Genomic DNA, 12,257 nt, shown 5'->3' on the forward strand with positions numbered 1-12,257 from the left:
GCAGTGACCGGACTTTCTCATCCAAGTCATCCAATCTGCAGTTAAAGACTTTTTGAACCAGATTATCTGATTTTAAAATGCCCAAATTTATGTTTTTCCATGATTAAAATGAAACACCATATATATATATATGCGCATGTATTGTGTGTGTGTGTGTATTAGGCCTGTGTGAAGCAGCTAGTATTCACTTTGGATTCAGATTCAGCCGATTTTCTGGGGACAGTGATTCGATTTGGTGATTCAAATCTCTGTCCCGAATCGATTTAATTTGGCTGCTGCCAAATCTCTGAATCACACAGGCCCCAATTGCATGCCTCGCCTGCCCTAGCTCCCAGCTCTTTGGGAGAAAAAAAAAGAAGCCCCCATTCACCATCTCCTGACTGGCGGGGGAGGGGGAGTGATCCCTACTGCTCCCAACTGCCCCATGCCACGTGGGGGGCTCTGCCATGAGACCCCGCCCTCTCTCCTAGCCCCCCTCCCCCCATGGCTGCCCCAACCACTGCAGCTCCTGGTCCTTAAAAACAAAAACAAACAAGCCCTGACTCACTAGTTCCTGCCCAGCAGCAGGGCAATCCCCACTGCCCCGCACTGCATGGGGGGGGGGGCTCTTCCATGAGCACTCCGAGGTCACTGCAGGAGCTGGTGAGGCCAGGGTTTTTGTTTATTTATTTTTTAAAGGGCCAGGAGCTAGGGCAGGTGGGGCAGCCATGGGGGATCTGGGAGAGCGGGGGGAGTGGTCAGAGGGCTCATGGAAGAGCCCCCCCCCCCATGCAGCATGGGGCAGTGGGGATGGTGCCCCCTGCCTGGCAGGACCCAGTGAGTAGGGGCTTTTAAAAAAAATAATGAGAGCTGGGGTGGGTGGGGCAGCCAGGGTGGGGGGACAGCAGGCAGGAGGTGCTCAGGGGGGCTGGGAGAGCAGGCAGGGGATGGGGCCTGTCAGGGCTCCCCCCCTGGTCCCCTCTTTCAGCCTCCCCTCCCCCCGTGCCCTACTTAACAGCTTGGAGTCCAGGTCCAGCTCCCTCCTGCAGCCAGTGGGGACTGCCCAAATCTCCGAAGCTCTCTGGATCTTTTCTGAGTACATTCGGAGAGCTACGAATCAATTCGGACCTTTTATTTGTTCCCCGGATTAAATTTTGGGGAGTTGACCACTGAATCGGGCCAAATCTCCTCTGAATCGAATTAGCAACCAAACCTTCGCACAGCTCTAATAAGTGTGTGTGTGTGTGTGTGTGTGTGTGTGTGTGTGTATATATAATATATAAAATGTATATATAAAATACATAGTGTGTGTGTGTGCACATATATATGTGTGTGTATCAATTTAAGACAATGTTTTATTGACATATTTACAATTTGATAGCACTTTGGAAGTCTACCATTGCCTCAATCATTATAATAAAATAAATTCTGAATACCTATATTTTCTGGCATTTGATTTTTGGATTTTTTAATCATGGAATATCAGAGCTCCCTCTGCCACCTTTGCTCACCAGGTGCAGGTCCAGCTGTGGCTGTTCCCCCTGCTGCTTTGTGGCACTGAGTAACCTTGATATGCCAATGCCCTTCCCCTGCCCATGCTGTTGCCCTTCACTCCCAACCCATATCCCCCTGGCCTTGCCAGTGCCCTGCAGTCCCAACTCCATCTCCCTGCGCCATGCTGATGCCCCTCATTCCCAACCTGCAGCCCCTCATCTCTGCCAGTACCTCTCACTCCTGACCCGCAGTCCCCTGTCCCTGCCAGTGCCCCTCCCTCCTGATTCACAGCCCTCTGGCTCTGCTAGTGCCCCCTACTCCCAATCCATAGTACCTGCCCCTGGGCCATGCTGGTGCCCCTCACCTCCCAACCCACAGTCCCCTGTCCACCCTAGTACCCCTCACTCCCAAGCCACAACCCCCTTTAGCCCTGCCAGTGCCTCTCACTCCTGACCTATAGCTCCCACCAGCCCTGGCAGAGGGGGGCCCCAGTTGGCCCTGTCTCACCTGGCCTGTAGTGTGGTGGCTCTAACTTGTGCCGGCAGTGGTAGAGTGAGTCCAGGCTGGACACAGGCTGGAGGGAGGAGGAGTAGAGATCTGTGGTCCCCTTTGCCCTGGGCTGGTTGGTGCACTTCTGCCATGCCAGGCCTTCTGGCCACATTTCCTTCCCCCTCCCCCAGCAGCATCTCCCTGTCGTCCTGCCCCTGAAAGCATGAGCACCAGCCCCAGTACCGACACCCACCCGTGCAGCTCCCTGCCCATCCCAACCCCCCCTCCCCCACCCTGCTCCTTTCTCCCTTCTACCATTGAAAGGGAAGGTGCCTCCCCCTGACTCTTCTGCCCTGCCACAGCCCCAGAACCTGGACACCTTCCCCCAGTGGTGGCAGGCACCATCCCCCCCCAACATGCTCATCACCTCCACACACCCCTGCTATGCAAACACACACACGCCCCTCTCCTATAGCCTCCAAACAGTCCCCAAGCCCTGGCCCTCCAAACAGTTCCCCCCATAGACTTACCTGCATCCAGTTGCTGGGGCTTCTCTCACCACCTGGCTGGCTGTATGCTGGTGCCCCCTGCCTCCATTCACCCTCCCTTCACTCCCCCCAGCCCCAAACAGTTCCTTGCAGTCTGGAAGTCTGTCAGGCTGCAAGGGGAAACCCACAGATTCCCACTGTTTTCTCCTTTAAAGAGGAAAATGCACATTTTTTTTTCCTTTTAAAGGAGAAAAACCATGTTTTTTCTCCTTCAAATGCAAAAATCTGTGTTTTTCTACAGCAAATGGAAAACCCAGATCCCTGCTTATTAGTAACTGAAGTTCTTCAAGATATTTTGTCTGCATACATTTACAAACCAGAGAGCTCCTGAAAAAGTAGCAAATATTTCATAGAAGCATCCATCTGCATCATGTTCCTTAGTGTATAGTACAGACATTTCTAAGCAGGATTTGGCAGTGTGCTGAAGAGAAATAAAGTTCTGGCCAACCACCCATTCTACCAAAACAATTTGACCTGATTCTCCCATATGTGGGCTTGTGAGCAAGTCATATTCTCTTCCCTTGGAACCACGCTGAGTGATTTATACCGCAAGGTATCCCCCAACACTCACCTGCCATCCCTTGATGGAATTTATGTCTGGGAGGATGGATGTTCTGGCTTGCACGTCTGTCTGATATCGTCACAGATCTTCTGCAGGGCTCCAGCCTTCCCTATACCCTGCTCCTTTCCTCTCAGGTGGATGTTCATTGTGCTCTGTAGATGCTGAGTGGAGACAGTCCAGCTTGCTCACTCTTACTCTCTCTCTCCCTCCAACCTTCAGCTCATGGTATCTCATCCTGGTTCTTCCTCACCTCTGTCACTCTATGAAGATTCTCCTCAAATCAAAGAAGTGTTATCTCTCAGAGATCTCTTGGAGTTCTTCCCTTGTAGGGCCCCTGTGGCCTCTGCCTCAGTCCCTAGTACCTCTCTCAGGTCTTCTCTCCCCCCTTCTGGGTCTGTTTTGCCATTGACAACATATCTCTGCTTGGCTCTTCACTCACTGGCAAGATACCTAGGCTCTATTTTTTATGCTGGCATCCTTAGGGTAGTCTCTGTATTGGCTTGCTGCAGCAACCAGTCCTCTTTCATTCATTCTCTTTCCCTCCTTGGTGGGCTGGCCCAACTGCTTCCCACAGGGATTCTTCCCTTTTGATAACTAGCCTGGGCTTCTGCAAGGACTGGGTCTCTGTCCTTCCCCCTTTTTCCCAGTTACTTCTCTCTCTCAGGCAAAAGGCTTGATCTCTCTCTTCAGAGCTTGTTTCACTCTCTGCAGCTCTTGAGAGTCTGGCATGCTGGGCTGTTCTTCCAGGTTCCTCCCCCTCTCTGCTGCCTCCAGTCAGGTTTCTTCCTGGGAATGCTGAACTTCCCTCAGCATCCTCTCTTTAAACTGCCCTCCACCTGCTGCCGGTCAGTCAGGGCTGGTTCGCCAGAGCACAGGTTCCTGTGCTTCTGGGATTGCTGGCAGCTGTGCTCTCCTGGCTGTCAGAGTCATGCTGTGTGTCTGGACCCAAACAGGTGAATTCCCCTGCATGCTGGGATGTTTCTGTGGGAGTGTGGCAGGGGCTAGGACCCTGTCCTTGCCACGGGGCTTTATATTACTGATGGATCTTGGATCCAACGGTGACTGAATGGTCTATCTGATTCTACTTTCTGCCTATCCTTAGAATCATATAATCATAGAAAATGAGGGTTTGAAGGGGCCTCAGGAGGTCATCCAGTCCAAGCCCCTGCTCAAAGCAGAAGCATCCCCGCTTAGAACAACCCAGCCAAAGCTTTGTCTGGCTGGGTCTTGAAAACTTTCAAGGATGGAGATTCCACCACCTCTCTGGGTAACCTGTTCCAGTGTTTTTATTACCCTCCTAGTAAGAAAATTCTTCCTAATATCTGCTGCAAGTTAAGACCGTTGTTACTTGTTCTGTCATCTGCCACCACTGAGAACAGTCTAGTTCCATCCTCTTTTGAACCTCCCATCAGGTAGTTAAAGGCTGCTATTAAATTCCCTCTCTCTTTTCCTCCCCAAACTAAATAAGTCCAGTTCCCTCAGCCTCTCCTCATAAATCATGTGCACCAGCCCCCCATCCATTTTTATTTTCCTTTGTTGAACTCTCTCCAAATTGCCCACATCCCTTCTGTAGTGCGGGGCTGAAAACTGAACACAGTATTCCAGATGTGTCCTGAATAGAAGGGAATAATCACTTCCCTTGACCTACTGGCAACAGTATGACATTAGCCTTCTTGGCAACAAGGACATACTGCTGGCTCATATTCAGCTTATTGTCCACTGTAACCAAGGTCCATTTCTGCAGAGATGCTGCCCAGCCAGTCAGCCCCCAGCCTGTACTGGTGAATGGGATAGTTTAATTCTAAGTGCAGGAATTTGAACTTTTCCTTGTTAAACCTCATGAGATTTCTTTTGGCCCAGTCCTCTAATGTGTGTAGGTCACTTTGAATCCTAGCCCTGCCTTTTCGTGTATCTACTCCTCCTAGCTTGGTGTCATCTGCAAACTAATTGAGGGTGCATTCTATGCAGAGCTGACCTGAGCAGGGTGTGGGGCCTGGAACAAATCAGCTCATGTGGGGCCCGGTCCCTGCTCTGATCCCACGGGCCGTGGACCTGAAGAAGCTGCTCTGCCATCGGTGGCAGCAGCATCGATGTGGGAGGGGTAGTGAGCTCCGTGTTGCTGCTGCTCTGCCCAGCTCCATGGGGCCCCCCAAAGCGCGGGGCCCAGGGCGGTCACCCTGATTTTTCCCCCCCCCCACCCCCCCAGGATGGCCCTGCTTCTATGCCATCTTTCAGGTCATTGAAGACATTGAACCAAACCGGCCCCAGGACCAACCCCTGGGGTATTCCACTTGATACTGGCTGCCAACTAGACATTGAGCCATTGATTACTACCCCCTGAGCCCGATGCTCCAGCCAGTTTTCTATCCACCTTATGCTCCATTCATTCAGTCTGTACTTCTTTGGCTTGTATGCATGAATGTTGTGAGAAACCATATCAAAAGCCTTGCTAAAATCAACTACCACATCCAGTGGTCTTCCCGCATGCACAAAACTAGTCATCTCATCATAGAAGGCAATCAGGTTGGTCAGGCATGACTTGCCTCCAGTGAATCCATGCTGACTGTCCCTAATTGTGACAGGGGCATGTTCAGGGCTGGGTCTCAACCTTGGTCTGCCACCTATCTATATAGGGCAGTCTGCCCAGTCTCACCTGCCATGACTTTGCTGCAATAATAAACTGGTGGTAAATGTGGGTGGCTGCCCATTTTTATACCCCGATGCCAGGGGCCGCTATCTATGGCTCCGTACCTTCCTTACACCGTAGCCCATGCCTTGCAGATAACATCCAAACAAGTTCTTACACTTTGACCTAAATTTGGCCTTAGCATCTGAGGACTTACTGGGGCCTCCGTCTGACCCAATCACGCAGCCTCGACATGCCTGAGGAGTTACTGGGGTTGTGACTTGCCCTGACTCCTTGGCTGAGCCACACACTCAGCCTTTGGCCAGTTGCAGCCTCAGGCATCCATAGACTAACCTTGGCCTGTCCACCCCACTGAGGCTTCAACTTGTGCCCTTTGGCTAGGGCCTTTCAACTGTGCCCTCTCACTAGGGCCTTTAACTATATCACTGATGTTCTTACTCATGTGCGGGTTGGTCTATGTGCTGTTCTTCAGGCCATCTCCTCAGCCCTGTTCAGCACCTAGATTATAAACAGCCCTTCAGGTCAGAAAGACACCCCCTACTCTGGGCGATCCAGCTTGGCTCTCATGCCCTCTCCCTAGGGCTACAGTACTGCCCCCTCTCTGAGACCACACAACTTCCCCTCTCACACTGAGGCTTCTGGGTTCTTGCACCTCTGTGGGGCTCAGGTGGCTGCAGCCATGCCTGGCCCCCACTCCTTCACCAGGGTCTTACCCCCCCACCCCCAGGGCTCAGGTAGCCACAGCTGTGTCTGGCCCTCTTACCCACAGTGTTGTGGGAGCTGGGGTTATTAAGGCTCCCCTACCCACCTTTCACTGGGGGTGGTGAGCAGTCCTGGTATTTGGATGGCGCTGCCTCAATACAGGCAGTCCCACCAGGCCTCCCTACCCCAGCAGGGTACAGTTTCAGGTCATGCCCAGGACCAGGAGCCTCCAACCATCCCCATAGCTCCTGCCCTTTCCTTCAAGTTGTTCCTGAGCAGTAGCTCAGCTGGATGTTATCTCCTTGGCTGCTTGCAGCAGACAGCTACTTCTGCCTGATTTGCCTTTTCCGCATCCTCTGTCACGGGGTTGCCTCCCCTGTTCAGTAAGGGACCCACACTTTCCCTGATCCTCCTTTTGCTACTGACATACTTGCAGAAACCCTTCTTATTACCCTTCACACCCCTTGCTAGCTGCAACTCCAGTTGCACTTTGGCCTTCCTGAATTCATCTCTGCATGCCTGAGCAATGCTGTTATACTTGTCCCTATTTATTTGCCCAAGTTTCCATTTCTTATAAGCTTCCTTGTTGTGGTTTAGTTTACTGATGAGTTCCCTGCTAAGCCAAGCTGATCTTCTGCCATACTTACTAGTCTTAGCCTCCTTTCCTATCCCTTTTCAGCAACGTCTTTCACAAAAGTCTGCTACAGAGAGCTTCTGGCAGTGAGGGCCATAGAGGGAGTTCCATTGCATCTCAGTGGAAAGGCATTTTACAGCAGTTACTTTTTGGACCCAACAGAAATGTGGGGTTGGGAAGCACACTTGGACCTTGGAAAACTTAACCTGTTCATTTGCAAGCTCAAATTTAAGATGGACATTCTAGTGGCATTAATGCCCTATCTATATTATGGAGACTGGTTTTTATCTTTCAACCAACAAGATGCTTGCCTCCACCGTCTCAATAAGCTTGTATTTGAAGGGGTTCTTACATTTTCATAAAAGGTATATTAGATCCAAGTCCTTACAATAGATCCACTCTATGCCATTTTTACCCAGATAGAGTAACTCTGAAAATTCATAAGTTTCTGCCTAAAATAATTGTGGAGTATTATTAAGCTTGGTACTTAAACTTGACAGTTAGTAAAGTTAACTGACTTTACTAATTAATTAACTTTAGTTAAAGTTAGTAGTTTAACTTGCCAAAGTTAAAAGTAGTTAAACTTACATTAGTTAAACGTACAGTACTTGTAGTAGTTAAACTTACCAGTTTAACTTGCCATAACCTCATTCCTCATGAGTAGGAGCTTTCTTGCATTCACTGGATTGGAAAAGGGCACAATCCTGTTGCTTTTGTAGAATAAAACTTCAGAAAATCTTCTTACTTCTTTGTATCATTACCTAAGAGATTTAAAGATGAAACACTATCCACCCAGAAGTTATTGATCTGGATCTTGGACTGTATAAAGCTATGCTATGAGGCTGCTAGGACTTACAATCAGTGATAATGGCACATTTAACTAGAGCCCAAACTACTTCCATACCATCCTTACATACCATTTTCATAAATAACATTTGCAGTGCAGCTACCCTTTATTCTGTCATTGTATCAAGCTGAAATGTCAGAATGTATCTTCCTCATGTGTCTGGTGCAGTAGAAGGGCTCAGCCTTAAATCCTCTTTTATTCAGTCTGTTCACTCTCCATTAAGCAGGGCCATCAGTAATTCTATAGTGCTAACCTTTAAAAAGGACCCTTCCTCAAAGTATATACTATACATCCAATTAACAAATCATGTAGCAAGTGATACAGAGCTATAAATACTGTAACTTAGTTCTGGCTGCTGTTGTACAGGTTCTCCAAATAAACTATAAAGAAATAGGCTGGAAAATGGATTATACATTTTTTGCTGAAGGCAATTCCATTTGTAATTTATCTTATACTTTGTTATTGCAGTCTTGTGGGAACATTTACAAAGGCCTTTCCCAGACCGGTGCTTGGGGCTGTTTTGATGAGTTTAATAGAATCTCAGTCGAGGTACTTTCAGTAGTAGCTGTACAGGTAAGTGGAAAAATACTTGTAAATAAAATGTCTCAGTCATATTCTGCTCTTTGGAATGACTATAAATAGGGAAACAAAACTCTTGGGATAGGTAGAGGCAATATCTTTTATTAGACCAGCTAGATAGTTGCAAAAAAAATAATAAACTTTATTTCAAAGCTTTCAGGCCCAAGTGCCCAAAAGGAGAACTCAAAGGCAAAGGAAAATTCAAAGATTGTAAAATTTCTTCCAGGTGGAAACAAAACTTCATATTGCACAGGAAAACTTAAAGATGGCATAGTTCTCCTGATTAAGGAAGTACATTTGTAAAAAAGCTGCTTGTGAGTCTGCCAATTAGGCTCAAACAAGGGCTGGAGTAGGCCGTTTACCTTAAGTGTCCAATGGTATGCAGGTTGCTGAATTTTGCTTCTTCCTTCTTAGGTTGGGGAGCCTTTGTTTGAGCCTAATTTGTGTACTCACAGAGCAGATTTTAAAAAAATGATCTTTCCTATCCAAGAGAACCATGCCATCTTTTAGTTCTTCTGCGCAATATGAAGTTTCATTTCTACCTGGGAGAAATGTTACCATCTTTAAATTCTCCTTTGCCTGATGAAGGGCATTTGGGCCTGAAAGCTTGCAAATTAAGATTTTTTTTTTTTTTTTTTGCAACTATCTCATTGGTCTAATAAACAATAATGCCTCTGCCCCAAGAGTCTTGTCTGTCTTTGCCTGTAGACAAACATGGTTACAACCAATATCCCTATAAATAGGGAAAGTATATGTCTTTGGTTTCGGGGTTACAGTATCTGTGCATTGAGAGAACTTCAGCTCAACACTGATTTATTTTTCATGGCTCTGATATTAATTTAATACCTCAATAATTTAGAACATTATATTCCCTCCCCTGCACTTCAGTCTAACATACTGCTGGGTAACTGGAGCCTCCTGCCCTGGGGTGGACTCCCCACTACTTTCCTGCCATGTCTTGATTGTCAGAAGTTAATGATAGAAAGGGAGGTTCCTCCAGAAATAGGATGATTCTCCAGACTCAGGTTGACTTAGTACTGAGGCAGGTAACTTGGAGCTCTGCCTCCCCTACACCCCATTCACTCACCAACAGGGTCTAGTTGCAGCTACTGTGATGTAGAAGGCTGCCACACAAAATGTCCTCACTCATTTTCACAACTGCCTGAAAGACAGTGCTTACATCTGAACAGTTCAAAAGTCCATACTGCCTAGTTGCCACCCTAGGTGTCCTGTCACTAAACTATTCTCCTTGGTAGTGCTGGGAGCAGCCATGTGGGGCCTTCCCACACTGGTTCTCAAATTCAAATTAAATCAAGGCTACTTAGCCCTTATCTCTGGGCCTCAGTGAGCCATACCAGGACTCTCCCATGTCAGCTCTTCCTTTTATCAAAACAAAAATAAAGGAAACCCCAGAGTGGTTCAGGTGTGGTGCTGCATGGGGGAAAGGACTTGGGCACCCAGCGTCTGGGCTCAGTCCCGAGGCAGGTCCTACCGCTCAGGTGAACACCTCACAATTCTTGCCTTCAGGAGCAGGAACCCCTCTGGGTTCCTTCTGGTCTGGCTCAACAGCAGATCTTCGGTGTCCCTGTCAGGCCCCGCCAAATCAGTAGGGGAGCTCCGTGCTGCTAGTGCTCACACCTTGGCAGCTGCCGCTGCACGTCAGAGCTCCAGGTACCTTTTTATGATGTCAGCCTCAGCGTGCCCTCCCACACACAGGGAGAGTGTGTTTTTAAAACAGTGCAACGGAAACACACATGCCTCCATTTCTGGGTGGCTGGCTGCAGGCAGGTAGAGCCAACCCTTAGCCCTTTCCGGGGCAAGATGCCCCATCAACCAGGGGCTGTTGGGGGGGAATCTACCCTGATCCCAGGGCACCTGGGAGGCTTGTTGCCCCACAGAGAGACACTGATCATGAAAATTTGTAGTATTACTATCTTCTGCAACAATTGTAGAGGTAATTTTAGAAGTTATGACTGACTTAAACATTTGTTATATCCAGTAACTGTCTCTTGTCACATAGAGAAGATGGTAACAATTTTTTATGTGGGGGAAAGATGATCTATGGACTGATCCAAGATGCACTGGAATCAGAAGGATTTTTTTCTGCTGATTTTGAGCTTTGGATCAAGCACTATGGAAGTGTTGAACTTTACCAATAGTAATGCTTAGCATTATTCAGTATGCATCTAGTTGTACCAATATTTGTAATAACTTGTTATTTCAACATTTGTAATAAATTGTGTGAATTATGTACAGAAGAAAAATATAGTAAAAAGTAAAATATTTTTAAATTAATAATGTACAACCCAATGAGTGCAATGCAAAACTACTCATACCATAAAACAAAGATTGACATTCCTCAGTTTGGAGCCTTTATTTATTGATTGTATAGAATAATAGAAATGAGAGATAAGAAACAGCAATTAGACATGGCTAGATACTTTACGTGCTGGATGTTTTCTAGCTTCACACTCAAGTTTCACTGTTTGTGCATTTTATCCAATGACTGCTTCAGGTACAATAGAGAAATAGTGTTTTGCATGAAATACTTCCCTTGGGAGTCTTACTTATCCTTGTTTGTACTTTCTTCTTGGCACAAGGCATCTTGAATTCTTTTATGTAAAGTGGAACAGTTTCAACAGCTGGGGGTGAAAGTACTTTGTGCTTTCTTTTTGGAGCAGAATCTACCTTTGTGGTTGGAAATGGGTGCTGATGACTGTTTTCATAAAATAATAGAAGAGTAGGACTGGAAGGGGACTCAAGAGGTTATCTAGTCTGACTCCCTGCTTAAGGCAAGATCATCCATGCCTAAGCCATCCTAGACAAGTGATTGCCTAACCTATTCTTTAAAAAATTGCAAATAACCCTCTCAGAAAAGTACCAGGCAAAATACCCCAAACATCAAAAAATCTCCTAACTTGCCACAGGTAAAGCAGGTCATGCCTTGAAGGAAAGCAGTCCCTGTTGCTGCGTTTTGGGAAGAGGCCAATCCCATGCTAGTGCTCTGAGAGTGCCTACTGGGTCAGGAAGAAACTGTCTCCTCAGAGGAAACAGGTGAATGTATAGTTTATACATACTGATACACACTTGCTTGAGTGTGAGACAGGTGCTGAACTTCTCAGCATTTATCTATATTAGGTTTCTATGCCACCCTTTTCAAAAAAAGGCTCAAGGCAGCTTACAATAAAAGAAGTAGTAACATATAAAAGAAGATAAATAAATACCTCAGCCAGGTCATGAGTGGCTACAGGGCTCTGGGAGCAAGACTCAGGGGGTTGGTGGTGCAGGTGTTTTTTTCCTCAATCCTTCTGGTTACAGGTCACAGGAAGAGGAGGGAGAGACGAATTGAGACAGTAAACAGAAGATTGCGGGACTGGTGCCACTGTGAAGGCTTTGGCTTCTACGACCACAGTCTGCTTTTCAGAGAGAGAGGCAGTGGTCTGTTGGGAAGAGGCAGCCTCCACCTTACTCCACTGAGGAAGAAACTCTTCTTAACCAGAATGGCTGACTTGCTTGACCGGGCTTTAAGCTAAGCTCGTCGGGAGATGGGCGGACAACCACCAGAGCAAGCTGACCAAGCATCAACCAAACCAAATCAATCAAAACCAGCAGGTTAGGATGCTTAAGGGAACCCACTCCTACCCAGCCCAGGAGCAGAGCTTCTCCATGAGTACAAGGAAGCCTAGGGCCTCCAACGACACTTACATGTCTGTACACTAATGCTAGGAGTTTGGGGAATAAACAGGAGGAACTGGTCCTTCTGCTAAACAAAAACA

At 47.4% G+C, this 12,257-nt stretch overlaps 1 protein-coding gene across 1 annotated transcript in view; it reads left to right on the forward strand.

Annotated features, from left to right (window-relative positions):
- The window catches only part of DNAH9 (dynein axonemal heavy chain 9), a 515,733-nt gene that overhangs the window by 148,970 nt on the left and 354,506 nt on the right, over positions 1–12,257 (forward strand). Inside the window, exon 28 of the mRNA XM_059732606.1 lies at positions 8,371–8,475. Coding sequence (XP_059588589.1) covers positions 8,371–8,475 — 105 coding nt within the window. The remainder of the gene's footprint in view (positions 1–8,370; positions 8,476–12,257) is intronic.

This window comes from Alligator mississippiensis, chromosome 8 (assembly GCF_030867095.1).
Source record: "Alligator mississippiensis isolate rAllMis1 chromosome 8, rAllMis1, whole genome shotgun sequence".
Classification (NCBI taxonomy): Eukaryota; Metazoa; Chordata; order Crocodylia; family Alligatoridae; genus Alligator; species Alligator mississippiensis.